General features: G+C 40.6%; 3 protein-coding genes across 4 annotated transcripts; 2 read left to right on the top strand and 1 right to left on the bottom strand.

The window, feature by feature from the left end:
• Nucleotides 1-171: 171 nt before the first annotated feature.
• On the top strand, nucleotides 172-2,130 carry mRpL16 (mitochondrial ribosomal protein L16). The gene is made up of 3 exons (XM_022796879.2): nucleotides 172-589; nucleotides 951-1,261; nucleotides 1,793-2,130. The coding sequence occupies exons 1-3, from the start codon at nucleotides 340-342 to the stop codon at nucleotides 1,988-1,990; spliced, it is 759 nt and encodes a 252-aa protein (XP_022652614.1). The 5' UTR covers nucleotides 172-339; the 3' UTR covers nucleotides 1,991-2,130.
• A 3,816-nt stretch (nucleotides 2,131-5,946) lies between these two features.
• On the bottom strand, nucleotides 5,947-7,649 carry SmD2 (small ribonucleoprotein particle protein SmD2). Its single transcript, XM_022797601.2, has 3 exons — nucleotides 7,472-7,649; nucleotides 6,475-6,699; nucleotides 5,947-6,281 (listed from the first exon to the last, which is right to left on the bottom strand). The coding sequence occupies exons 2-3, from the start codon at nucleotides 6,651-6,653 to the stop codon at nucleotides 6,110-6,112; spliced, it is 351 nt and encodes a 116-aa protein (XP_022653336.1). The 5' UTR covers nucleotides 6,654-6,699; nucleotides 7,472-7,649; the 3' UTR covers nucleotides 5,947-6,109.
• Nucleotides 7,650-7,815: 166 nt separating this feature from the next.
• Hcf (Host cell factor) lies at nucleotides 7,816-22,315 on the top strand. Of its 2 annotated transcripts, XM_086985044.1 has the most exons (9): nucleotides 8,061-8,200; nucleotides 8,397-9,281; nucleotides 10,565-11,418; nucleotides 12,261-12,706; nucleotides 12,939-13,171; nucleotides 13,437-14,009; nucleotides 14,261-14,475; nucleotides 14,656-15,913; nucleotides 16,154-22,315. In XM_086985044.1, exons 2-9 carry the CDS (start codon nucleotides 9,272-9,274, stop codon nucleotides 17,203-17,205), a joined length of 4,641 nt encoding a protein of 1,546 aa, XP_086841170.1. In that variant the 5' UTR covers nucleotides 8,061-8,200; nucleotides 8,397-9,271; the 3' UTR covers nucleotides 17,206-22,315. The 2 variants fall into 2 exon arrangements, with proteins under 2 accessions (XP_022653783.1, XP_086841170.1); XM_022798048.2 differs by lacking the exon at nucleotides 8,397-9,281 and having other exon boundaries at nucleotides 7,816-8,200.
• The last annotated feature ends 5,543 nt before the right edge of the window (nucleotides 22,316-27,858 follow it).

The raw sequence follows: 27,858 nt of genomic DNA on the forward strand, positions 1-27,858 counted from the left end.
ACACACAAATAAATGTGTAACAGCAGGCTAAACATTAAGAATGAAAGAACAGAGATATTGTAGCATATGACTTTGGGTAGAGTTTTTCTGCGTGTTCGGCCAATATGAAATGGATATCTACACGCTCACAATAGTTGTGTTCCTTTCTGGGATCTCCTGGGTTTTCTCGACAAACTATATACTAGGCGTGTCTACGATTTACTCATGCTGGCAACATCAATTTGATGACTAAATGTGAAATACAAGCATAGCACCTGCTTTATTGGTTTGTATTTAGTCAGTCATAGTGATGTGAGTGTTGTCCGGTGTCGCATTTATGGGCATTGCACATTTTGGAAGATGACGAGCAGAATCCGACTTTCAGGTTTATCAGTAAGAGGACTTTTAAGCCATTTCGGTACGACGCCTTTTCTAAATACAGTGAGCCTGACCAGTGTACGAGGATTAAAACGTTGGGATGAACCCCCCACCTATGACCCGATTGATCTTCCACTTTCGGAACGGCGTCTCGCTACGCTGGAAAAACAGCCAGTCTATCCTTTCGGGGTCAGGGCGATGAAAGAAGCAAAAGAGCTTGAAGTTATTCGCGGTAAGAGCAGAAAGACTGTATGTGTGTGTCTCTAACAAATGATCGCGTACAAATTAACGTACAAGAGAATACTTATTTTGCTATTTAGCGTTTCAAACGCGCTGAGTAACTGAGAGCTGTGAGCCTTGTTCAAAATATCTTTTACATTTGACAAACTAGATAAAGATAATTGAAAATGGTTTACAAGTACAAACAAACGCACATCTCGCATGCGAGTCTTCGCGAGGCGTTTCCAGTGCTTGAAGACTGTGGGTATAAAATCAACAGATTAAGGTTCTCTGAGATTTAACAAAACCTTAATTAATAATGTAATTCTTATTCTAATTCTAATTGAAGGCTCGCTTTCCCATATCTTTTGCAGGGCCGGAACGAGTAAACAATCGCCTACTGTATGATCAATATGGAGTAATAACCTTGTGTGGCGGGTTTCTGCGACCCGGACATATTGATATGATTCGAAACACGATCAACAGACAAATGAATTTCACCAAAGCATTCGCTGTATGGCGTATCGATCCACCTTACAAACCCATCACGAAAAAAGGCCAAGGAAAGCGTATGGGTAAAGGAAAAGGCGCCATCGACCATTATGTCACACCCGTCAAGGCTGGGAGGATTCTCTTCGAAGTTGGCGGCACCATCGATTTCAAAGAAGTTGAACCCTTATTACAGGTAAGTATAGCGTTTTTTGCAATGAAAAGCTGCTAAAATTCTAGCACTAAATCCAAACGATTATTGGCACTTCCGTGAACACCTAATTGTTGGAAAGCCTTTGTATAAACTAAACACTTAAATAGATAAACCAGATATAGAAATAAATCAACAGAATTAGTGTATCGCTAGATCTAGAAACTCAAAATGTCTAATTTTTTAGTACAAATAAGATCCTAGGACCCCACGGAAACTCAACAACATAATTGAATTATGTATTTTGGAAGTTTTAACGACAGTCATACAGTCTATAATGTGAATGTATTGTATGTTCTAAATTTTGGCAAAATATATTTTCGCTTTAGAAATGTCTTAACTCTAAACGTATTTATTCATCATGCTGATTAATGCATATTATAAAAAATCTAACTGTTCACAGAAAAATGTTACCACTACAACTTGACTATAGAAATTATATAAATATTTGTATTATCATAGCAATAATATGACATTTGCATAAATGCATTAGTTATTTTTTTATGTGTCCCACAGGAGGTCTGCTACAAACTTCCCGTCGATGCCATTCCAGTATCAAAAGCTATATTCACTAAAATCGAAGCTAAAATCGACGCCAAGGCCGCAGCTAACATTAATCCGTTCAACTTGCGACGAGTCATCGACTACAATATGCATGGCAGTGATGTTTACATTGGAAAATATGATAAACAACATTATGGAGATTATATATAGCCGCGAGCGCTCTACGATCTATCTGTGCAACCAATACTGTATATAGATTAGTCCGTGGTCTTCACCGCACGCTACCATTAGTTTCCCTAATATAGGAGACTTTCCACCGTAATAAAAACTTTTTCTCCAGTTTTTTATTACGTGAAAGTTGTTTTCAATTTCATAAACATTGACGTCACGTTACTTCGTCTTAAATTTTTGCAGCAAAATTACTAGAACATTTTTGTGTACATTTTAAATTTAGATGGTACGTATGAGGTTATGCATTATTAGAGATTTACTCTCTGTATGAACAGAAAATTCTAGGTGTATTCAGAGATGATGCTACATACCTATCTACTTGTAAATACGTACCCAGAATTAACCATGAAATGGCTGCAGATTCTGAAAGTGTATTGGTTTTATTAAGTTTTCTAAGCCTTCTTTCTTTAGCTAAAATTCCAACGGGTCCAACAAGCACGTGCGCTCGCTTCGTAATTGTAACGGGAGAATGGTTTAACCTACACACTAGTATCTACTGTGTCTATAAGAAGATATGAAATTAAGAGAAAATCTGTATATGCTAAAAAACGGCGCGCTACACACATGCACACACTTCATTAGAATTACATCACCACTTAAAATTTTGTTTTACGTATAAAGCCTAAGGATTGAAGAATTTTGGAGTTTGAGCTACAGATGCCTTATACAGTAAGTGAAACACCGTCAAATGGGTAAGCTTGGATCACGTCGAATAATAAGAATGAGTTGTTCGTGAATAAGTTAAGGGCTAATAAAAAGCAAGAATTACCATTCGTTACGAATTGTGCAGATTTTTAATGCAAGTTCCGCTATGATTTATCAACGAAACGTCGTCCTTCGACAAAGCTATTTCACAGCACTTCAATACAGATGTTCTTCATTGATCTCATAGCAGTATTTTATTCTATTTTAACTGCATCTATGTTTCGAGTTCGAAGTATGGCATCGCCGTTAGGAATCCCATAAGAGGCTTTCAGCTCGAAACAAAGTGTACGTATTTTTGGATACGAATCTAGAAGTCAACGTGTTCCTAAGAAACACGTTAACCAATAAGTTATGGCGGGCAGAACTGTACCGTATTAATGCCTCTAGAACTGCCTAACAGTAAGGAGCCTTATTCTGTTACGCTTAAGGATTCTAATGATAAAGGACGAATGTACCTTACATTTTTTAGGTATTTTTCAAACTAATTTCTATGCGGCACTGACCCACATCTATTGTTCACTTTGTTGACTATGCAGCCATTGGGTTCCTTGTAATGCTAACTTAGGTACAAGTTGTATTTGCGTCCAGAAGTACGCCTGAAGCAATGCTGATGATTTGTATCGAACGCCAATTTAAAGCTAAAACAGCAGCATTAATTAAGACATAATCCTACACCGCGCGAAGTATCGATGGGCGAAAACAGTGTGAATATAAGTAGATATTCTATCCATCTTGAAGTTGTACACATGATATTATAATCATATGTGTCATGCACCAGTGAAGTTAGACACTTAAGTTAGAGTTACAATAGTTTACCTCAGACTGATTCGATAATTTAATTAACTTAATCTTCTGTGCTGAATCTTTCTGGTATTAATTTCCCACTTATCCTACGGCAGTTATAGATTCTAAAATCCTTTTAAACATACTGGTATAGTTTTCTAGTGATTAATTCCGGTCCCTTTTGGCACGTTACCCCCTAGTATTTTAACTATTATACTTAATAAATCCTCTCTTTTATAATCGTAATTATTTTTTCGAAACGATAAAGATAAATAAATACGTTAAAGAAACACACTATACCGTTAATTTTAACCGTGAATATCGCTCACAGTCAAAGCCAACAATATGCATCTTTGTTATCTGTACAACTTAGTTTTCACGCACTAAAAAGACAATAATTTTCTTACTGAAGTAAAGTAGTTCAGTTCTAACAAGAAATCTCCAGCTGTAGGTCCTTTGCCGGCCGCGAGTCGGTTAATCGCGGAAGAGCGCAATAGTGTATCGCCCAGTCATAGAATATACTGCTAATTTGCACTGGCATAGCAGTTTTATTTATACAAGTGGAGAATAGCTAGCAACAGTTGCAATCCGGCAGACGATGTACCTTTTATCAGTTGCTGAATTCTACTATGTCCATAATAATGTCTGTTCATTATACTGACGTAGTCAATAACGAATAGAGATACTTGGACTGTATCAAGTGAATCGCGTATGCCGGTGCACAAGGTCTTTTACCGACAAAAGGTGAAAATATTTATATCCATAATTACTGGTGCAATCAAGCCTAAAATACTGAATGTGCGATTGGCTGGCTCCTATCAGGACGTAGACTCACACAATATGGATGATATTATAAAAAAAATTTCAATAAGCGTATGGATTAAGACTGGAAAGTCTAATAACAATAAAGTATGTTTTATTACATGTCTGATAATTAAAAAAACGAAGGTAACATGTGAATCTATCATGTTATTATAGTCGAAGCGCTTTCAACGGAAAATACGTGCTCGTTGCTTATGACAAGCATTCCGGCACATTATCCATACAAAGATAAAGGCATCAAAATGCTAATAAAGTAAGATCGTCTTTAAACTATTGTGTTATACAAGTTCCGTCATCTCACTTCCGGCTTTTTCACAATAATTATTTCAGGCTTTAAACAAAAAAATCCTTCGAACTAACACGCATTCTCCTTCGAAATTGACTCGCTTCTTTTAGAAGAAAACAATATTTTCGGTGTTTATAGATGTTACAGAAAGATCGTTTACAGATGGGACTGTAGACGACACATGTGTGTTCTGCACAAACTTTTCTTGATAGGTGCACTATTTAGAGTTCCTTTTTTAAAACTGACTTTCCGAGCAGGCGGAAAATAAATGTTTAATTTTGTTGTAATTGTCCAGGTTTTTCAGGTCATACTTGCTTTGCCTGTATACGCCGGTCATAGTTTCTACTACGTTCTAGCTACTACGCTGCAGGATTGCAAGATCTGATGCGTTTAAGTAGTTGTTTTGCAGTGTACCAATAGAAAGGAAGCTTCTGAACATAGCCTTCGACTCGCGTTCTTCAACCATAGCATGTCGTACTGTTAAGAACCCTTGAACATTAAAATAAACGAAGTTGTTCTAACTCATAAGCAATAGTGGTTGATATTTAAGAGTTTAAAAATTCACAATGGCCGTTATTATCACTCGAATAGAGAATTATCGCAGTTGTCTCTTTAGTTAAACGGTTAAATAGTAATATCTATTTTTTTGCTAGAATCGCAGTCAAAATGAAGCTCTTAAGTACTAATTTTTCTATGAATTCTATTCAAGCACAAAAAACAGATACTCTGCTTTTAAATTTACTTGAACTGACTATGCGCATTTTTCTAAAGCTAGTCAAATTTAGAGCAAAATTCAATACACACCACTGCGTTGAGATGCCAGTGGTAACATAGATAAATGTTTCAAGCCTCAAGTTCGATACTTCCATTAGGAATCACTTTTGACGACAGCATAACATCTGTAATATATAGTACCCGTGTGGATTGCTATCGTTGTATTGAAAAGTGCGTGTAAACACGCCAGGCAAAGCCGGTCAATCAAAGAATATTTTTATGAACAATTCTAATTGAAGAAACAGACATAACAAAACAGTACAGTACGACACACAGCGTATTTCTTATTTTAGTCTGATTTCGGTTTCTCCTACACTCTTACACGGAAGCAACTACTTTTACCAGACAGCAATACGGATCTTATCCGCGTATAACGTGAGCTAAATTTACTAGAGTGAAAAGTAGATAACCGTTAACTTTCGCAGTGTTCCTCTAATACGAAGCAGGACAATTTTATAACTTAATATAAAAACCAAAAAGCTTTTTTTACTAATTTTCGTTTTCAGATGAATGCACATAGCTTCACTATAGCCCTCATAGCATTCAAAAGAATAACGAGTGTGAGTTTTGTAAACAGCATATCCAATTTATTTAGTATTTGATATAAATATACAGGGGACGCCTTTATTTAGAAGGCAACACAAGTTGTTCCTGACAACAGCAGTTCCCACTGAGCAAGTTCTTTATGAGAAGCCCAGAAGTACCTTAAATTGTTCTCACTTATTATCCTACTTAGCTGCCTGCAACGGATTTCTCAAGACGATTATAACTGAATCACCACGTAGGAACATCTTCGGAATGAAACGGTCCTTATTCACAGGCTGACCCCTGCGTCCTTTTGCACTCCGTGGCGTCTCGGTCCACATTTCCTTAACGTTTTCCAAAACCATATTACAGTGCCTGTAAGCAGAAATAGACGCATCATTGTTTACAGGAAGCTTACGCTTTCAGGGAGAACCCTTTTAATTAGGTGTAATGATTAATTACGTCCTAATGTCATTTATGTCTTTATATTTATATTTATATATGTCTATATATCTATATATAATCATTTATGTCGTAATCTAGCAAAACAGTCATTTAGTTGGCACACCTGTCAAACGCCTTGACTCTTCCGAGAAGTTTCTTGTTGTTTCGACAGTTTATAAGAACCTGAGTGTTATTTTTGACTGACTGGGTAAGCACAGACAGTGGCCCTGTTTGAAACTCTTCCTCTTCTCTTTTGGCCAACTCTTCAGGGCTCATTTCCGACTTCGGTTTTGTCGTCGTCATCTTAATGCTTTGGTCTAAATCCGCGCCACTCGCAAAAACAATATATCTACAAAAGAGTCATTGCAAACACAAAAATACGTAATATAATTGTAGGTTCTGTTTCTCCATTTGTGTTCTTTGATACGAAAATTGCTTAAGATGTAACGCGGTCAAATGCTTGCTTATTTTAGTCTTATAATAGGTTTTTTTTTGTATGGAAAATAGTTAAAAAATAGAACTGAAAAAGTTAGTCACTAAATGAAAACAATGACCAGATCTAATTTTGAACGATGCATTCACATGCATCACGCAATCACATATCAAAATCGTAGAAAGGACAAAAAGCGCGCACCGTACTGTTGCTTGGTCATCACTTTCGAGCTGTATATTAACGTAGTAAAACAGTACACATAAGATGCACCGCAGCATTTTTCGGTGAATCACAAACTTCCTAAATGTATATCGCTCAGAGGATCCACAAATTCTAGTTACTTGAAATCGTAATCTATAGTTTAAGATACCATTTCAAGTTTAAGAACGATTTTTAATGGAACCCGGCTAAGTGAACAATGGTGAATATAAATAATAAGAAATCGTTAATCGCCTGTATAGTAAGTGGATACCATTATCTGAATTCAGGCTATTCCATGAGCAAGCATTGGCTATGAGTTTTACCTTAACACGAACAACTGACAGTGATATGCAACATTAACAAGAATAATAATATCGTAATCAAACCAGTTCTCTCAGATATAATAATCCACAAACAAATTGTGTAGAAGAGTCTTTCTCCTAGCACTAAACTAATTTCAAAATATGCAAAAATAAATTTTGCTTACTTTACATAAACGAACAATCAGAGTGATTTCACAACTTTCTCAGGTCTGCCGGCACGACGTATGTTTTGTAATGCTACACTCAAATCTGCGCGGGCTACGCAGAGACTAAAGTTTAGTGGAAGGCAGTATTCAAACAATATTATTATGTTTGGGCTTCGACAATATAGCAGCGTTTTTAACAACTGGCGCGACTACGAATCGATTTGTTTTTCCACTATAGATCTGAATGCATTCAATTGTCATGCGTGAATTGTGCGTTTCCCCTGTGAAGGATGCACTATTATAATCGAAATTAAGCATTCAAATGATCGCGGGCGATTGAAGCGCCCCCACGCCGCCATGTTTGGTCTCCGCACTTATGAGGGCTGTGTTTAAAACTCACAAATTGTATGTTTTATTCGTTGTGTTGAACTCTTCACAAGAAAAATGGTGGCGTAATTTTTGTTTTAAGCTGACTATTAACGTTATTGGAAAACCAGCCAACGTTCTGTGTGACGCAAAATTGGCGTCTCGAAATGCCGGCGCGCGATCCCACAATGCTCAGCTCCTCAGAAGGCTGTGTTGCCAAGATGGCGACCCCCTGCCTGAAGTGGAAAAAAGTTACAAATACGTCGGGTCCAGCGCCTCGGCCCCGTCATGGACATCGCGCAGTGGCGATTAAGGACCTTATGATCGTCTTTGGCGGTGGTAATGAAGGAATCGTCGACGAACTTCACGTCTATAACACAAGTAAGTACTGTAGTCAGTTAGGGAAGATGGCCGGGAACCCACCGGGTCGCCTTTTGTCTGCGGCACAGCTGGCTCTATCGTATACTTCCAGCTGAGAAAGCAACGCGGCCCGTTAATAAAATGTCACGTCGACCTGTTTGTTGACTTGGCAAAATGCTACAAAATCTATTTTTGGCCAACTTTTTCTTTTTGTTAGGTTAGCCGCCAGTGGTAGAAACATGGCGGCCACCACTGCGCCAATAGAACTCTATAGCGCTGTCCCCTGGCGGACGGAACCCTGATATTTCGAGGCGCTTCTATCAAGCGCTCAGAACACCCGTTGTGTATCGCTGCCATGGCAGGGATTGTAATGCTGATCGACACCCGGTGGAAACGTCAATATCCGACTGAATTCGATTAATCAGCCATAGCCCAGTTGCCCGTGCGAGTTTAACCGCCTGCTAACCGACCTGTCGCCGCCTGACCACCGTTCCTCCTTCCGACTGAACAGTGACTAACAACAACAACAACAACAACAACAACAAGTATGGCGCCCGCCTTGGAAAGGCGCCTATTGGCGGTCCACTATAAGAGCGTTTAGGCCTAAACGCCACCTACAGTTTGTATAACCGCTGTAGTTTCGTAGCCATCTATCGCGTATATATGCTGTTTACGGGACTTTCGCGTGCAACGACAGGTCGGCACAGCGCTCGAGCCTATTGGCCTGACTATGCTGTTAACATAGGCCTGGTAATATTAAGCAGACAGTGGTCGCTGTAGATCTGGTCTCATGCTACGATTACTACGAGTGCTGTTGCTGTCGGCCGAACGACGGATATCCACCTACCGCTGTTGGTAGTTCTATTTTTTTAGGCTGCTGCCGCTACATCGAGAGTGGGCGCCAACGTTAACGACTAGTATTCTACCGTAGAAATCGGGCTCGATAATGTCTTCGATTATTGCAGTGAGTTAAGATGGACTGAGCGACCGCAGATGCGATAGCAGCGCGTTGCAGCCACCATTGTTGTCAATGCGCTTTGGAACTTCATTGGCGCCGGTGTGGAGAATGGCGCGAGCCGACAGTACGATCACATGGCGTATGGTTGGGAATGTTAATAAAAATATTGATGATTATGATTGTTGTATATTGTGTATAATATATAGTAGGTTTAAGTTACTGGTCACTAGGGAAGTAATTGCAGGCTGTACTTATAATCGTATCTTGCTTTTTATGTGAACCGAACCTTACCGGATGAGAAAACCGCTACTTGAAAAACCTAAGCATAAAAATGTTCTATATATTTATTTTCTCTGTTAATTTATTTTCTCTGTTGTTAATTCACGTAAGCAGCGGGGTCTGAATTCATGCACGTCGTTTTTATTAGATGTCACCAGTCATTTGATGTAAGGTCAAAACTTTTAACAGAAAACGCTCTTTAATCGTACTAAACTCCCGATTTGTACACAACTGTAAGTGCCATATTAGTTCTTACACCAATAAGTATCGTGTGCTCGTCTGTCATGAACGAACGTAATCCGTAGTTAAGCCATAGGTAGCTTGACAATAATTTAGATGTTGTTTAGGTATTATAAATTACCCATAGAGGGTTCCACTCAGCACGAACAAGTACTTTTTGCAAGCGGAAATTTCGAATGATATGTTTCCACATGAGTCGTGGTAGTCAATTCGTCGGCAGTCCAGATCTGAAGCTGATGATTTCTGCCATTTATGTCAAAAACCCGCATCCAAAACAGAGCCTCTTCCGAGCTGTGCGTGCCACTCATACAAGAAGTAGCTGGCTAATTTCCAGAACTCAATTTTGTTCTGGCCATATTTTATCTAGTCGTATTGTAGCATAAACAATGTAGTAGTTTTTAACAAAACAAAAACAGCCTGGGGACTATCATTCTAACCAATGGCCAAATCAACGAAAAAGCCGAATTCTAAATAAGTACACCATAGTGGCACCATTCAACTAAATTGTCATAGCACTAGCGTAAAAATTAGGTTACGACTGTCTGTAAAGAATATGTATTCTTTACAGACATGTCGTAGCCTAATATAAACTAGAGCATATGTAGACGTACCTGTAGAGAGTACTGAAATATGAAACGCCGTTGGTAAATGATGAACCCTGTGTTTCGCTTCTACTGACCAAACCCGCAGTTTTTGCACCAAAAGAAAAAGAACAGCTATTAATTGGTGTTTAGGGTCCTGTTTGATTACAAATTGGCAACGATGAGATTTTACGAGCATAGGCGTTTACACCTTTCGCTAATAAAATGAACATAAAACGTCTATTAACCTTTTTCTTTTTATTATAGATTTATCTCGTATAGGCCTGTATAGTACCGTAAATTAAGTTTATTTCTTTTTGTTCGCAGCAACGAACCAATGGTTTGTTCCACCTGTGAAGGGGGATGTACCGCCCGGTTGCGCCGCCTATGGCTTCGTTTGTGACAATACACGCCTCCTCGTCTTCGGCGGTATGGTTGAGTATGGCAAGTATTCGAATGAACTGTACGAGCTGCAGGCGTCGCGCTGGGAATGGAAACGTCTTAAGCCTCGGCCGCCGAAAAATGCACCGCCACCGTGCCCACGACTAGGTCACTCGTTTACATTAATAGGCAACAAGGTTTATCTGTTCGGTGGACTTGCTAACGAGAGCGATGATCCGAAGAACAACGTTCCTCGTTACCTCAACGATTTGTACACGCTCGAGTTACGTCCGTTTTCCTCCGTGATGAACTGGGATGTTCCGCCAGTAGCTGGAACTCCGCCGCCACCTCGTGAAAGCCATACTGCGGTTGCCTATCAAATGAAGGATAAGCGCGCTCGTTTGATTGTCTATGGTGGGATGAGTGGTTGCCGACTGGGTGATCTGTGGTTACTCGACGTCGACTCAATGGCCTGGTTCAAACCGACTGTAAGCGGTGTCCCACCCCTACCACGATCGCTTCATTCGGCCACACTAATTGGACAACGTATGTTTGTTTTTGGCGGTTGGGTCCCACTGGTAATGGAGGACTCGAAGAATGCGACGCACGAGAAGGAGTGGAAATGTACCAACACGTTGGCGTCACTCAACCTTGAATCGATGGCTTGGGAAGGCCTACATATGGAGTGCTACGAGGATACGGCCCCAAGGGCTCGAGCTGGCCATTGCGCTGTTGCTATTAACTCGCGTCTATTCATATGGTCGGGTCGTGATGGGTACCGTAAGGCGTGGAATAATCAGGTATATTTAGAAAAGAATCACTAGGTTTTCAACTGACCTATTTACCGCTAAAAATATGATAACGAATTGGATAACCGTTATAGTTCTGTAATAATAATATACATAGTTCAAAGAAACCCTACCTTTAAATAAACTTTGCGGCATCTTGGTTTATATTCATGCAATACGAGAAAATGTTGCAACACGAAGGTTTTAGGTGGTAATTTAAAATCGGTGTAGTTATCATGACATCAAAAATCATCATATTGTGAGTCAACGAATTTGAATGAGGAAAGAGGCGTGAGATATGACAAGGTACTGGCCATCAGGAGTATTCAATTCCTTGTAGTTGAGATCAAGAAATAATCGTGTTGTTCGTCATGTTTTGTGCTAGATAAGGGACCTAGACTCTTGGAATTTTTTTGTAAAGAAAAATTGTTGTAGACAAGGCTTCTTTTCTAAAATTGACGCCATTTTCTAAATAGAGAAACCTTCAGCGATTTCCATTTTCGTGAAGTAGTTAACGCAGCTAGTGTTGCTCAGGTAAAAGGTCTGACTACGAAACAATGAAGGAAACTAGTCAAAACAAAACCTTCAGACGTAATGGCCAATTAAGTAAACGAATATTTTTTTGTCTTTAAAGTACACAAAAGTTTTCGAACTAATACATTAAATGTTTTGAATTTTACATGATTTACTTAAGCTCCGGAGCAGCTGTTCCAGAGCAGATGAATGTGTAGGAAATTAAATAATTCAATATTATCCATTGAAACTGGAAGATGTTGAAGAGCAATGCAAGGCTGCCTTGAATGCCATTAAAAAAAAAGAAGTGTATCCGTTTCTGTTGTTATTCCGTGTCCTAGGTTTGCTGCAAGGATCTTTGGTTCCTAGAAAGCGAAAAGCCAGCGGCACCTACACGTGTCCAGCTTGTTCGTGCGTCGACGACGACACTTGAAGTATGCTGGGGTGCCGTACCGACAGCCGAGCAGTACTTGCTTCAAGTTCAGAAATACGATATACCTCCACCGCCACCTCCAGCAACGACTGTTCCTCCCGCGCCTGTGGTGCAGACGCCGCCAGCGGTCGCAGTTCCACCCCCGCAACCTCAGCCGCCTCCACAGCCTCAACCTCAAGTGCATCCGCCACCGCAGCCTTTACAAGCTCAACCTCAGCCTATGGCACAGATTCAACACATAGCTACCCCAACAACGATGCAGATCACCCCAACGGCACAAAAGATTCACGCGCAGACTAATGTAACACCTATTACAACCACTACGCCACTTTCTGCCGCAAAAGTTCATACAAGGTAAATTTGATCTCCGCAAAAAGGACACATGTGAGCTAGTCTCTATGGAGCTGAAGGATAAAGATCATAGAAGGGAAGTCAGCGCCCTTTGTGCCTTCTTGTCTTACTGTAGCTAGGTAAGCTGAAAACTTAGGAAACTTATACAAACTGAAATGTTCAGTTTGAGTGTGTGGTACTGTTGGTGTCATTTAGCATACCATTGTGATTGTTACACTTGGCCGTTTTCATACAGGTTGGTATCGCCTGGCCAGCTTGTCAGGGGTCCATCCCCTCGTACCCCTATGTCAACAGTTCGCGTGGCCACACCAGGCGCCCGCACTGCCACCCCTGGGGTTACAGTGGTTCGTTCACGAGCACCTGCTTCGCAGCAGATTCGTGTCATCGGCACGGGCCAGCAGGTAGTAAAGACCGGAACTGGTCAAGTTATGACACCAGTAAAGATAGTCAGCCAACAATCCCTGCAAGGTACGTAAGCTATTTAAGTTCGTTGGCCTAATTATATTTAAATAAATTGCTCACATTAGTAAATCAATGAGTTTGCATACCAATGAGTTTAATCGTGCGTGTCGAATGAGGTGTGTTTGCATTGAAAGACGTAAGTGTAGCGTCAGTATTGATAAATGTTTTTATAAGCGGCCTTCGGAATTTGTGAGTTAGCTAAGTGTAAACTGTATGTGTTTAAAATTTTTACGATGTTTATTTATACGTATTTGAAATATTTATTTTGCAGGTGGCACGCAAACTGTCCGTTTAGCTAGCCCTACCACCCTTCTGAAATCACCTGGCGCTGCGGGAGGCAAGCAGGTTATTACCGTACATAAACCAAGCGGGACCATGATGGCCGGACATACAGTGACTACTATGGCGCATCACCATCCCATGGGGGTCAATGTTGGAACCGCTCAGGGGGTTACCGGAGGCGTCAGTGTTGCAAAAACAGGACAACAGCAACCACAGATTGTGACTCTCGTAAAGACCCAACAGGGCGTTACGCTTGCGACAGTTCCTAAGGTGTCATTAATCCAGCCAGGTGGCACTAAAACACCACAGACTGCCCACGTGCAGGCGACAAGCAAGGCTGGTGGTGGGACGACGATTGTCAAGCTTGTGACAACACAAGCTGGCGGGACTACCCCAGCTGGGACCAAGATTATTCAGGGCCAGCAAAGTCCAACGATATTGTCGTTGCCCGGCGGCCAGCAGAAAATGTCTACGATTATTCGAACGCTGCCATCCAGCATGGTCACTGTGGCCAAGCCAGCTGTCGGTGTAGGTACTGGAACAATTACAACGTCTGGCAAAGGTTCGTGTGTAAAGGTAACCTGGGCCGATGCTCCTTGATAGTTATGTACATTTTTACATTTTTCGACATCATGTGTCGAGTATCAAAGCGCTCATCAACATGTGTCAACCTGTCCATAACTATTGACGCGTTCTAGAAATACCAAAGGAATTTTATTGCCACCTTTTGTAAGATTCACCAGTTAATAGTTAGTATTGCGATTAATCTATCTCTGACGTGTTTCTTATGGAATGCTCTGTGTTGCTGAACAGGCAAGCAGACGATTGTAATTTCCGCCCCGAAAGGCTCGCCAATGGCGCAGAAAGTATTAACTACCGGTGGCGTCAAACAGCCTCAGCAGATTATTGTTGTGACGAATCCTGGCGCTGTTAAATCTGCCCAAACAGTCACCACCGTACAGGCCGGGGCTGCTCAGAAACAAGGGGTCAAAATGATCGTCGTTAGCCAGGGTGGACAAGCCGTCAGGGTGAGTGTGTGAATAATTTTGGACTAGCTAATTTGAAATCTCTTTATTGCACCATTTACTTTTCAATTTTCTAATATATGCGTTATTGCAGTTGGTTCTTAAGTATTGATCAATCCTTTTTCCAGTAATTCCTGTATCATATGATGCTGATATATTTTTTTTATAAATTATTATTACCAGGCTCCACAAACGTTTACTCTGTCAGGCAACACGGCCACGACCATGAGTCAGGCCGGTCAGCCTATCACAATCACGATGCCTAAGCCGGCCGGCCAAAAGGTCGTAACAGTTGTGCAGGGCCAACCTCAGGTTCAGTTACAAGCGGGTCAGCAGGTGGTTACCACAAGCCATCATCAGCCCCAGACCACAGTACAGGTTCAAACCAGTCATTTGCTTCATCAGCAGCATCCTGATCCCGAACACACTCGTGCGTGCAATGATGAAGCCGTTATGACTGATGACGAAGGACGTCTATCGCGGTGGGGAAGTAACAGCAGTATGAACTCGCTTTCTGAATCCGAACCTGAAATCGCTCTTCCTGGAGCGACCGACGAGATGGGTGTTATGACCGAGGACGAACAACCGACGGAAGGTGGCGTCGAAGGCGCGGTTGAAGCGCCCTCGGAAATCCCACCGGGGGCAATACCAGAAGAGGCCGTACCTCAACAACCCGGCGAAGCAGATGACCCACAGGAAGGCATCGAAGGTGTTGAGTCTATGGTAGTCGAAGGGGACGAAGATGCGGAGGTGGCGGCTTCGGATGCTGCAGCTGCAGCCGCCGAAGCCGTCCTTTCAGGCGCCGCAGATGATGAAGCCCAACAAGAACTTGCTGGAGCTACTGCAACCGGTTCTGATGAGACTGCAAGCGATCTCGTTGCAAATTCAGTTGCCGAGGGCACGGAGCTCACTTCGACAGCCACTGCTGAAGGCTCTAGTACTCCAGCAGATTTAGCTGGAGTTACTGCTGCCGAAAGCGCTGAATTGTCCGAGGCTGTTGCAGCGGCTGCTGCTGCTGGTGACGCTGAAGTTGCTGCCGCAGCCGAAGCTGAAGCAGCTGCAGCTGCTGAAGCCGAAGCGGCTGCCGCTGCTGAAGCTGCTGCTGCCGCTGCTACTCATGTCGAAGGGGTGACACAGGAAGAGGCTGATGCTCTTGGTCAAGCGATGGCCGATGCGGCTGTTGCCTTAAGCGAAGGACATTCGGAAGAGGACCCTGCGTTGGTTGCGGTCGTGGCTCAGGCGCAGATGCAGGCGGCGGCGGCTGTTGCTGCGGTTGAGGCCGCAGATGGTGCTGAAGCTGGCGCTGGTGTTGTTGAAGGGGCAAGTAGTGAGCCGCCACAAGTAGAGATGACGCCAGAAGAAGCTCAGATGCTTGCGATGGAGAATCCTGGGGCGTTGCCGCCTGAACAGATGTGTGCTGATGACCCGCCGATTGAAGACGGTAAGTAAGCTAGCCATAGGGTTGTATGTTTGTAAGTGGGCATGGTGTACTTCAGTCGTCGGGTTTGTGTCGGTTATAGATTTCTGGTTATATTGAAATGCATTGGGCTGACAGAGCTACAATGGTTGATCTTTTCTGTACATACATAGGCTTTGTTGCACCACGAACAAGCTGTCATTTTTTATTTCGATAAAGTTTATTGTCTCTTTTTTATGGTTGTTTGGTGCTTTATTTTTATAGACCAACTTCAGAATCAAATGGCTGCCGATGCTCTGGTTGCCGCTGAGGCTGCCGCAGTTGTCGGTGCAAACGGTCAGGTCAGCGCACAACCGCCTGCAACAACCGCACAGACTGCAGATCCCCTTGCAACACTAGCATCTGCTGCGATCTCATCAATACAGCCAGCTGCCGAGGAGCCTCCACAAGCTCCACAGAGTCAGCAGCAACTGGTCTCGCAGGTAGCTATTCCTGGCCAACAGCAACAGGATGCTGCGGTCGCCTCGATCACGCAGGTAATTAAGGACGAAAATGGCACAGCTGGCTCTGAGCCAGTTGTTTCTGCCGCGTTGTCAGCGCCAGTCGTTAAGAGCGAACCTAGAGAACCACCTGCTATTGAAGTGCCCTCAACGCCACAATCAGGTGTATGGTATGATGTGGGCGTAGTTACAGAGACAAATATGCTTGTGTCCAAGTTTAACTTTCCACAGAGCGGTCAAGCCATCTCAGACGACACGACAACAGTGACAGATTTCAGCAGCTACCTCAAGGTTGAACTTCAGCCTGGCACCGCGTATAAGTTCCGAGTGGCTGCGATCAATGCCTGCGGTCGTGGATCATTTAGTGAAGTGTCAGCATTCAAGACGTGTCTACCTGGTTTCCCAGGTGCTCCATCCAACATTAAGATCAGTAAAGGCCCGAACGGAGCTCAGCTATCGTGGGAACCTCCGCAGAACACCGCCGGCGAAATTCAAGAATATTCGGTGTATCTGGCTGTAAGGCCGCAAGATAAATCATCCAACCCGAGTCAACTGGCTTTTGTTCGCGTTTACTTTGGTCAGGCTCCGGCATGCACCGTCAGTCAAAACCATTTGGTGAGTGCGCACGTTGACACGTCCAACAAGCCTGCAATCATTTTCCGTATTGCCGCACGCAACGAAAAGGGCTACGGACCCGCTACACAGGTGAGGTGGCTCCAGGACAACAACATGAATAGCTCGAACCACCGCGGGGGTGGCATTAAGAGGACAGCACCAGCCTCAGGTCAGGCTGTCAAAAAAATGAAGTCCGAATAATAGGTAAAGCTAAGTATGAAATCAGGCAAAAAAGGAAAACATCAATATCATCACCATAAACTATTACTAATTAAAAAAAAAACATTTTCATCCATTTTGAGCTCTTCTCCAAGGCTACAAAAATCGCTTTGGAGTAGGCCTGGGAGCTGCGATACGGGTTACGCAGCTTTTGTGGCACATACGAATCGCGCAATGTACATATGCTATTAAACAATAAAGGCTCAATATCTAAATACTACGAAAACACACTAGTTCCGGAAAGTGTGATTTTAGTTTTGGTAGTCCACTCGGTTACCGCGTGAACTGGATTAATAATATCAACGTAAATTAATAGAAGTAATTATAATGATTGCAGCATAGATCACAAACAGCAGTATGATATCACCGAAAAAAAAACCAGTCTAGAGTATTCTGAAAAGGCGGCTTGGTTGAATTTGACATTACTTGTAGTAATTTTTTGCATATATCCAAAACCATTTATGAGGATTCTTGAACTAGAAAACGGCGATTCATAAACACAATATTGCAAAAATGTACGCCCTAATTTGTGTTCGCATTGGGCTAGTTGTTGGATTTCAGACGACGATATTTTGTTAAAGCAAATTCGCAATCGAATAAGGCTTATTAACTATAAGGTTAGTAATATAAGGCTTAGCGAACTACAGGTATCCACAGTAAGACTGGATTTCTTCATAGAGTAGGCTTTGCAGTTCGATACGCCTTCAATGGCAAATAGTGACCAATGAATGTAAATGATAGATATTAATTTTGTACTGCCACCTCTTTGGTTAGACGTTTTATTTTGACACTGGCAGATAATTGGCTTCAAATGTTACTCGAGTAATTAAATTTCTGCATTGAGTTGAGTGGCGTATAAAAATGATGTTTGAAAATAGGAATTCCTGTAAATGAGCTTGATGTGAAAAAAGGTTCAAGGATACCTTTGTCTATGCGAATATTGTAGTACGTGAATAAATTTATATACATATATGAGATACGTACATACTATAAAATGGACCGAACTTCCACCACGCTTCATTGTTCTAAAAACGAAATGTGTACTAAAAGTACTCGATTCATGTAACTGTGTATGCGTGTTCACGTGGACCAAGAATACGCACGAATAAAACGAATCATTTGTCTACGGATGCCATCAGTGTCTGAAAGGTGTAGGGTTAAACATTGGGTTCAGCGATCACATCCGTATATTATTGACATACTTTATTGATGACTAGTGTTTAGCATACGGATACATGATCAGGCCAAAAGACACTCCCATGATGTAACACAGTTTGCTGTACTGTTAGCTTTCCTGTATCCTGTATGCAATGATAATGTATCTATATGAGACTTTTCTCTGATAAATGAGCGAGAAATACTGTTACTTAAAGCTACCAGGCAGAGTTAGTATCGTCAAGGGAATGGGGCCTAACGCTGAATTTATAAAGCGGCACTTCATGAACACCTTAATAAATCTTTCTGAGTTTGTTATGGATAATCCCCAATAGAATTTACCAAAGTTTAGCTCACTTCATAGCGCATCTAAAGGGATCGAATCAAATTAAACCTTGTTAAATACAGATGTCACGCTACAACAGCGAAGCTGTTGGGGTATGCAGTTTAAGCCTGCCGTACGCTGACTGCTGGACTCTACGAGACCCTATGATGACGTGCCACAGTGTACAGCGGCCCAATGACATTCGGGGAGGCATCATTACACGATATATATATATACAAAGCAAGCTATATAAACATATATAAATACACAAGATTATAATATGAGAAGTAATAAAAGAGATATACATATGCGAAATCCTAGAGTACGAGAACCGATGCAAGCGTTGCACCGTTGCTTGCGAAGTGTAAACATTTCTTTTTCATCGCTGTTCATCTTCTGATGTCTTCTAAACGGGGAGCAAATAATCGCAGTCTGAAAACATGTTTTCCCACCAGGACAGCCCGTTCGTCTTGAGGTGTAGAAACGATACAAGAGAGGGATTGTGTCCACATACAGCACACAACAATTTGCTGACATACGCTAACATCTTAGAAACGCTAAAAAAAATTGGAGTAGATGACGAAGGGTCAGATTATCGGCCTTTTCATATCGGGCCCAGTGACACGTTCGAATTGCAGCAAAATATTGTTGTTTCTTCCTAATTCACTCATTTTAGTGACACTGGGAGAAAGTTTAGGAGAGAATAAATCAGTAGGGGACAGTGGATGCATGAATAATAAAGATAATGAAGCGCTTAACTGTGCAAGAAATGCCTATACGAAATGCTAGTGGTACTACTACTGCAGAATGAAGTGGTAACGCATGTAAACGTTTAAGTATAAACTCTGTGTATGACCTAGACCGTTACTATGTATCATAGTGCGCGAGAGCGTCAAAGGGTTCATCATTTTATCAGCATCTTGTATGTAGCGTGTCGCATAGTAGATTAGGCAAACTGGCTCCTCAATCAAACAACCATACCATAGCACACATTGGAACTTGAATTAACAACAAATTTTACTGGCAAAATCAATGAGCTAGCTTGACTTGCCATAGAGGTAAAAGAATTGCTGTGGTAGCCCAAATAGATTAAGGTTGTTTAACGCTGATTAGACGTTAAGCGGCGACGAATTATTACAGCGTACTGAGGAGATGGTTATCACCGATTTGCTCATGAAGAACTAAACGATGAATGCTTAAGTTCCAGAGATCGATATATATATATATATATATATATGAAACGATATAGTATACATATATTGCCATAGTGATTTGTCGTCTCCCTCTTTATCTTATACCTATTACTACGTCTGTAAGATGTGTATGTGAAAAGAACAACGAGAAAGATGAGTTGCCGATGTGAAGACACGGTAAAAGCAATTCTAAGAATACACACGTTATATTATACATTACTATATTATTACTATTATTATTATCATTACCACAGATACTATTGCTATGGCATAATGATCATTACTATCATTATTGTGTATTGAACAGAATAAACTGAGTGTTGGCCAGACTCGGAGGTTTTTTGTTCTGCGAATTCCTAGGCCACCGTATTTAGAAAACTTCCTATTTGAATATATATGAAGTAGACCAAACTCACTCAAAGCTGACCTGATTTTATAAAAAAAGGTTGCAACATCAAATTACCTATATATATATATGCAAATTATATATATATATATATATATATATATATTCATTATAAAAATACTCGCGCATAGTTTGTTAATGTTTTTAGTTGAATGTTGTTGATAAAAAACAATAAATTTGCTCCTTGAAGTGACTATCGTAACGTTGTGGTCTGGCTTTGAACCAAAGTATAGGCAGACTTTGTTTCGTGCCGGGAGCCGGAAAACATAACGGTGATATCGCGGTGATATCGGGCTTAACTCTAGACATAAAGGCCTACAGCGTCGTTTTTTATTACTCCTAATTTTTGTTAGAACAAAAAGTTCCCGTTGGAGCCGACAGATGGCGTTAGTCTCGGATCGTCGTATTTAGGTGAAACTTTCCACTGAAAATTGTTTTGACTTACGCGCGTGTTGTTTTCATCGAACTGTTGTCAGTAGAAGTGCTGATCATGGGAGTTCGAAAAAATTCATATTCGATATTGTTTTCTCCACTATTTTCGCGCTGGAAAAAGTGCGGCCGAGACAAAAAGAATTGTTTGCACGGTCGAAGGTCAGCGTGCAGTAAGCATTACAACTTGTCAGTTCTGGTTTAACCGCTTCAGAAACCAAGACTAACTTGAACGACAATCTGCGATCCGGATGGCCTCAAGAAGGGAACGACGCCGAACTGCAGGCACTCCTTGAGCCGAATGTGGCGCAGTCTACCCGAGAAGTCTCTGTACAGCTAGAAGTGATCCAGACGACTGTCGTTAATCGTTTGCATGCATTAAGAAAAATCCAAAAGGAAGGACAGTGGGTGGATCTGCACCAGCGATGAAAAATAGGTTCTTTACAATACTTAAAAACGTAGACCAGGATGGCTGCAGAAGGACATCCGTCTGAGTCACGAAATTGACAGACAACGGCCTTGGCCTGCCAAATGGCGACGGAATGCAATAGTGATGACAACGCTACACTGCGAAATGCTTAGGTGACCCAGCAAGCTCTAACTTGCCTCCAATAGCAAGCTCTGCCTTACCCATCGTACAGCATGGGCATCGTTCCATCCCACTAACACGTGTTTCGGTCAATGCAGCGTAGTCAGGAAGGCAAACATTTCAGCGCAGATGCGAATGTTTGCAGATGGGTTGACAAGTGGATCGCTTCCAAGGACAGTTTCTTTCGCGGAACACATCAGCTACTAGAATGACAGGGGAGAATTGTAGAAAGCAAAAGACACTATTTTGACTAAGACGTGTTTACTTTTATAAAATTATAGTAAATGAAAGTGGCTAAAACTAAACATTTTTCCAACCTATTTTTTTTTGTAGTACATTTGCAAAGTAATTGACTTTATCCGATTTGTAGGCACCATCACTGGAGTAACTGATTAACGCTTTTCGACTGATGATGACAAATAAGTTGGGCTGTGCTAGACTTTTTGAGGAAGGTTTTCGCTATCTCTTAGCATTAGTTACTTTCTCCAGGCAGCACGTTTGCACTATAGTGCCTTAAAGCTAAGAGTATACACAAATATTTTAAGTGCGGTTTTTGTTATTAATCATAGGGTTTCGGTAATAAGAACGGAACTGAGGTTTTTTTTCATCACAATATATATACAGAAACGGAGCTGTACTGTGGGAAGTGCTCTGGTAAAAGCGTTTCAATGGAAATCCCATTCCTAAAGGCAGAATGCGGACTTATATTGATGCAATTGGATTATAAGAGACCGTGTGTTCTTTAGCAGAAGCTATTGGTCTACAATTATGTAGAGATCATAGGCAGCAGAAACGAAGCCGTATAACTGTAGAAAGCTATGCACGAGTATAAAGCCATAGGTGCGTTTCTAGAATGCCAACTATGAAGGAGGTTGTCGGAGAGAAGAAACATATAGCGTATTATGAAGAGAGTGCAGCGAGAGAAGGAGTTTACTGCGTGTGGTCCTTGATTATATACATAATATGAATACAACACTATAATGCTCGGTATTAAATGAGTTTTGTTTTCTGCCTAGACCATTTAAATGCTTTCACAAACGTAGTATGTATTACGAGTACCAGTCGATTTTTTGCAAAAACGCATTCTTGTGTTTAGTAAGTAGAGCTTGAAGGCTAGGTAACTTTTCTATGTGTAATTCACAAACACTCAGTTACTTCCAAAATAATACAAATATATAACAACACCAAACGCATGAATCATCCCGCAGAACCTTCTTTTTGAAAATAGTGCCTAAATAGCTGTACGGAATTTAATTTAACGGAATTCCGATGGCAAAAAAAAATTTAGAATTTTACAATGTATAAAGAGTTAAGTAGTTATAGTCCCCTGTATATGAATACTGGCTCATTGAACGGTACGACTGTCGTGCTATGTTTGCAGTTTATCTTTAAGGTGTACGGTATTTACGTAGTTAGTTTAACTTAAGTCGCGTCTAGGGAAATTGGTATGTTTCCTTGTTGCATGTGAGACTAGTTTCCTCAGAGCAGAACAATATATGTCATTTATGTGTTTGCCGTTAACAGTTAAGAATGCCGCGACTCGATCGGCTTTGAATTACGCTAGTGTGTGATTTTCAAGTGACTGATCCGTGCGAGCTTCTGAATCAGTATGAAGGATGGGAGTGACAGTTAACATGGTTTGCGACTGTTGTTGACATTATCAGGCCACATCTGTTGTTTTTAATAACGCTATTAGATTTGTCTGGTCAATTTTGGGTGATATGATTTTGTTTGTTTAGTACGCCTGTATACACCTGCACAGGACTTGATATAAAGAATTAGAAAATTTGTTAACATGGCCTTTGCGATAATGCTGCTGGCTCTTGTCGTCATGTAGTTAAACGATTCTTTCTGTGTGTACTTAAGTATAGAAATATTTAGTTACGAGAGCAAATTGTTGAGTTGTTGAGAAAGAACAAAGAGAAAACGGTCCTTACAAAAAGCTAGTTTGGGCAAAACCCTACTATGTGAAGCTTATGAATAGCGCCCTCTACTGTGAATCACAAGAGGCACAATAACCATAGCCGATCAGGCGGACATCAAATTTTTATCTTAAAAAAATATTACTATAGAATTATTTAATTGTTACTATAAAAATGCGTAATTGTACATTGAATGATGAAAGGAAGTTCACCATTAAATTATAATGTACACTGTGACGTGCACGATTATATTCGTAGCTGCTGCCATAATTCTTCTCAACTATTCAACAACAGCGTAGCCGTAGCGGTAGCGCGGTATCTTTAAATGGCGTATGCATTTATTAGAATAAAATGCTGCTACCGTCGCTTGGGCCTCATTTTTCAGCGGTTTAGCTACAAGATCAAGAGTATTATTTGGGTTCGCTTCACCGCAAGATTTGGATTGGTGTTCAAATGGACTCCCCTTATATATACCTCCTTGCGAAAAAAATACCACTCAATCAAAGGAACATATCATGGACAAGAACTTGCATGTAGCCTACCTCTGTGCTTATCCCTAATAAATAACTAATAAATGAAAACCCGTCCACAACGACGATTTGAAAAACAAACCCCGTATCAAACATACACCGGCGCCAATAAATTTATTTTTGTAATATTTTTGTATAATATTTAGAAATTTCAATAAGTTACTCTGTTTATTTGGAAGGATCACTTAGATTTCTATTTTATAAATACGAGGTCGCCAAATACTTAGTAGTTATTTAAGCAAGTTGAACTTCTTCAGTCTAAGCATAAACAACCTTTTTGCCATCAACTTGTTTTAACGAATTAAAAACGGAATCCCATAACAGTGATATAGATGCAATATTGTCATAAAAAAGGTTAAAATGTAAATCGAGGTAATAGCAATAATAATGTCGATAATCATAGCACTACTATTGTCACGTGCTATTAACAGCTAGTCAGCGCATTTTATATTTTTTTTAAAAATAGGTAAATATATTTTATTTGAGTAAGCATTTCGCTAAACGATTCGCTAAATGTCAGCCAGATTATGTGAAGGTGATGGTTGTGCGTGGGAACAATCCCGATCCTCTAAGTCACAGGTGTAGGACTGGCAGTTCACCTTTTTCAACGCAGGTATGTGAGTTGGAACTACTGACGTATAAGTTCAACCTAAGTAGATGCTTTCGGTCCCCTTCTAAGGCATATTCGGTTAGACTCGGGTCTTCTTTCCATCCTTTCTTCTGCTCTGTTTCTATTTCCTTCCTAGTGAGCGACCCTACTCATGCCAGTATGATTCGGCTTGTATATTGTCTTCAGTTAGCGAATTATAACAATGATGTTTGTGGAGCGACTAATAAACGCTTAAATATTCCACTGGTAAAGCTAAACTTGTAGCGGTTGTGCGGCTGCTGGGAATTCCGATAGAGATTCTTATTATTACTATATTTTGAATGTACATTTAGCCAAGTGAAGCTACTTAAAACACATGTATATTTAAAAAAAATAAGAGGCAGCTAAGCTACTCCCGGAATCGTAGATGAGGTCAAACTCACAATAAATAATTGTTGCCTACGCGTATATATATATAGTGTATGTGGAAGCATCATATAGCAAAGTATGAATTACCTGTTCAACTGCTGGAGATGTGGCAACAGCAACAATATCGTAATTCTTTAAGTGTGACTCTGGTTCCTCCTGTATAATTGCCTGTTGCAGGCCAGGCTCCATCGGTTCACGCTTGATAAATATTGTTGTGTTGGGGCCTATCGTACGTAAATGACAGTTCCCAAACTCTCCTCGTTAGGTAAGTAGGCAAGCTATTAAACAAAAGCACCATCGTATACCAAATAGCGCGCACAGTTACCTACAAAGGCTAGTGCCTGTATTAATTTTCGTTTTAGATGGTTAGTATGCAGTTAATATCGGATTAGCTAGTTACTAAGCTGTAGTAAGCGACTATTCGCTGTTCTAATCTGTTCTGTAAAAGCAACATGAAAATTTGGGCCAGCTCCTTAATGAACCCTGCATGTTCGTAGGACTGCAACACCCACAATGAACGCCTTTTTTCCGATTTGCAACTGTTGTCATCTAGCTTCGTATGTTACTGGATCTGGTTATGTGTTATGTAATGATTGGGACTCCATAGATTATCATGAAAATGGTGAATTCGACGCTGACTTCACGGTGCGCGATGAGATATGTGTTGTGTGTTTGCAGGCAAGCAAGGTTGCCGAGATCAAAACAGAGGAATCTAATTTTTACATTGTCCGTCTACAATGCTAATGCGGCTTTGAAAGCATCTTTAAAGTACTACTCCGCCATCATATAGGTAAGTGATTCTTGAGAGTTCCACAACCAGGTAAAATTCATTCATTTTTAGAAGGTTTCACTATTGGATAAACACGGGCCAAACACGTAATCTAGGAATCATTCGAGTTTAGAAATAACCTGTTGAAGGGGGAGCCCCTTGGGTTGCAAAGGGTCAAGAAGGGCACATTTAACCTAAATATGATTAAACAGGCTCCTATCAGCAATAAAATGGGAAGTCCAGAAATTGGACTTCATAGAAACGAAATGCACTAAGCTGGACCAGCTTAGGTGACAGTTTCATAAAGTCGAAGCTTAGATACCACGAGCCTGTTATTAAATAGATGGCGATAGTAAAAATTAACGAAAGCGTTTCAACTGATGAATGTGTGAATTTCCTATTTCAAAATGAGATTAACCAGATGAAATCAGAGATTTATCGGAAACTTTAACCTACAACCCTCTAGCTCTGCCCTAGGTCTGCCTGTAAAGAAGCAATGATATAATAATAACTGCGGTTTTTGTTGACGTCGTTACTCATACTTTAGCCAATAATACTTCGCTAACGTCAAAGCAACAACCAAAAGTAGCTGGTGGCCTTCCTTTCTGCTTTGCTTGCAAAACTTTGTCTTCTGATGGAATCAGCCATCTCTATATATTAATTCTCATACCCGGAAAGATTCAACGAGAATATGAAAATACACCCAGGATAAAGCTCGGAATAAAAAATGATAAAACTAACAACATGAAGAATTAAGTTACTGTTTGAAGTATGGTCGAAATATAAGAATATCTCAAATGTAAGATATACGACTTAGACGTATTGAAAAAGCATGTCCCACATTGGATACGACACAGCAAAATATAATTATTAAAATCGACTTAATTAGATATCTATAACTATTTATGTTGGTTCACGTAATGATTTAGGTGCCAAATGGAAGTTAGAATGTAATGTTGTCAGGCTAAATCAAACGGTCTTTCATATATCAAAAGCTAGACAAATTATTTAAATTCGTTCGACTGACCTCCGCAGACCACTTTTTTGAGCTAAAATATTTACACAAACTACGCTGGCTTTCATTTGGGGCCGGATTCAAGCGAGTTGACGTGTATCATTGGAAGCTGATTATATTTCGTTAAGCCAGCCTTTTTTCAATAGTCCAATCAGAGTGTGATATGTATTCTTTCTCGGTTTGTTCAAACAAACACGAGTTTCGAATGAGTGCTACGTATACAAGCAATTTATGGACATTTGTGTGATGCCCGAAAATGCGACAGCTAGGATGAGATATTACAGAAAAATTAAAAGGAAACAATCGGATGCCAAAAGCAGATAAGCTGTTATTTAGGATATAGTCTCGCTGGTGATTTATTCATCCAGCCAATTCCTGATTACCTGTATCATAATAACTAATATTATCAGATCCAATCGCAATTTGTTCAAAACGCTCGAAGTAATGCTCTTGGCAACAAGCTCTGTTGTTTTCGCGTTTCATCTTAGATAAATGAGTTAGTACAATACAGATAAATAGACCAAACGTAAGGCTGAAATATTTTAGTTCGCTGTAGTACTAGTAGGACAAAGCAAAAGCACATATCTGCTTAGAGTATGCACCAAATTCTAGCAAATTTGGTGTTAGTCATTTAGACGTAAGCTATTCTTTACTAAAAAGGTCGGGCTCACAACGGGTACTTAGCACTAATTATTGTAGCGTTTTTATCCCCCCAAACGACTGCATGGTTCATTCGAAATTACAAACACTTGTAACGGTGTGTGTTCTGTCCATCAAATGCACTGTGGACAACAAGTCTCAAAAAGTTCAACCGTAGTGGACTAAGTACGTTTGAGAGGTCAACTGCGTTCACTGAAGTGCAGCTTTCATACGTAGAATGTTGCCATGCCAACCATGCCAACCATGTAACACCGAAAAATGCTACGGAAAGTTTTTCTTGATTATTTACTTTTTTATACTATTAGAAATTTCGAATTCAACCTGAGGATTTTGTAGTAGTACGTTATCCGCTCAAACCTACCATTTTTAGTTGTCCTGCGATTAGCACTATCTACTTCAAAAATCTAGAAAACATAATTCTATGAGTCTTCCTTGCACGAATAAAATTTACTCCTCGTAAGAGTCGGAAAAATGTTTACTGCTATCTCTGTCTATCTGGAATTCGTTTGCTTTTTGCACTTTTGTGGGTATTCCAAATCTGAAGGGCATCTAGATTGTGCTATTTCATGGTTATAAATGGAAAAAACAATAATTATATCAAACGATTCGAGATTCTACTATAGC

The sequence above is a fragment of the Varroa destructor genome, unplaced genomic scaffold (assembly GCF_002443255.2).
Source record: "Varroa destructor unplaced genomic scaffold, Vdes_3.0 BEIS01000003.1, whole genome shotgun sequence".
Lineage (NCBI taxonomy): Eukaryota > Metazoa > Arthropoda > Arachnida > Mesostigmata > Varroidae > Varroa > Varroa destructor.

Excerpts from the sequence above, each read along its gene's own strand:
- mRpL16 (XM_022796879.2), top strand. The coding sequence starts at position 340 with ATGACGAGCAGAATCCGACTTTCAGGTTTATCAGTAAGAGGACTTTTA. Across the intron at positions 590-950 it reads AGAGCTTGAAGTTATTCGCG|GGCCGGAACGAGTAAACAAT; the intron begins GTAAGAGCAGAA and ends TATCTTTTGCAG. Across the intron at positions 1,262-1,792 it reads AAGTTGAACCCTTATTACAG|GAGGTCTGCTACAAACTTCC; the intron begins GTAAGTATAGCG and ends TGTGTCCCACAG.
- Hcf (XM_022798048.2), top strand. The coding sequence starts at position 7,987 with ATGCCGGCGCGCGATCCCACAATGCTCAGCTCCTCAGAAGGCTGTGTT. Across the intron at positions 11,419-12,260 it reads GTAAGGCGTGGAATAATCAG|GTTTGCTGCAAGGATCTTTG; the intron begins GTATATTTAGAA and ends TCCGTGTCCTAG. Across the intron at positions 15,914-16,153 it reads TGACCCGCCGATTGAAGACG|ACCAACTTCAGAATCAAATG; the intron begins GTAAGTAAGCTA and ends TTATTTTTATAG.
- SmD2 (XM_022797601.2), bottom strand. The coding sequence starts at position 6,653 with ATGACGACGACAAAACCGAAGTCGGAAATGAGCCCTGAAGAGTTGGCC. Across the intron at positions 6,282-6,474 it reads AGAGTCAAGGCGTTTGACAG|GCACTGTAATATGGTTTTGG; the intron begins GTGTGCCAACTA and ends TTCTGCTTACAG.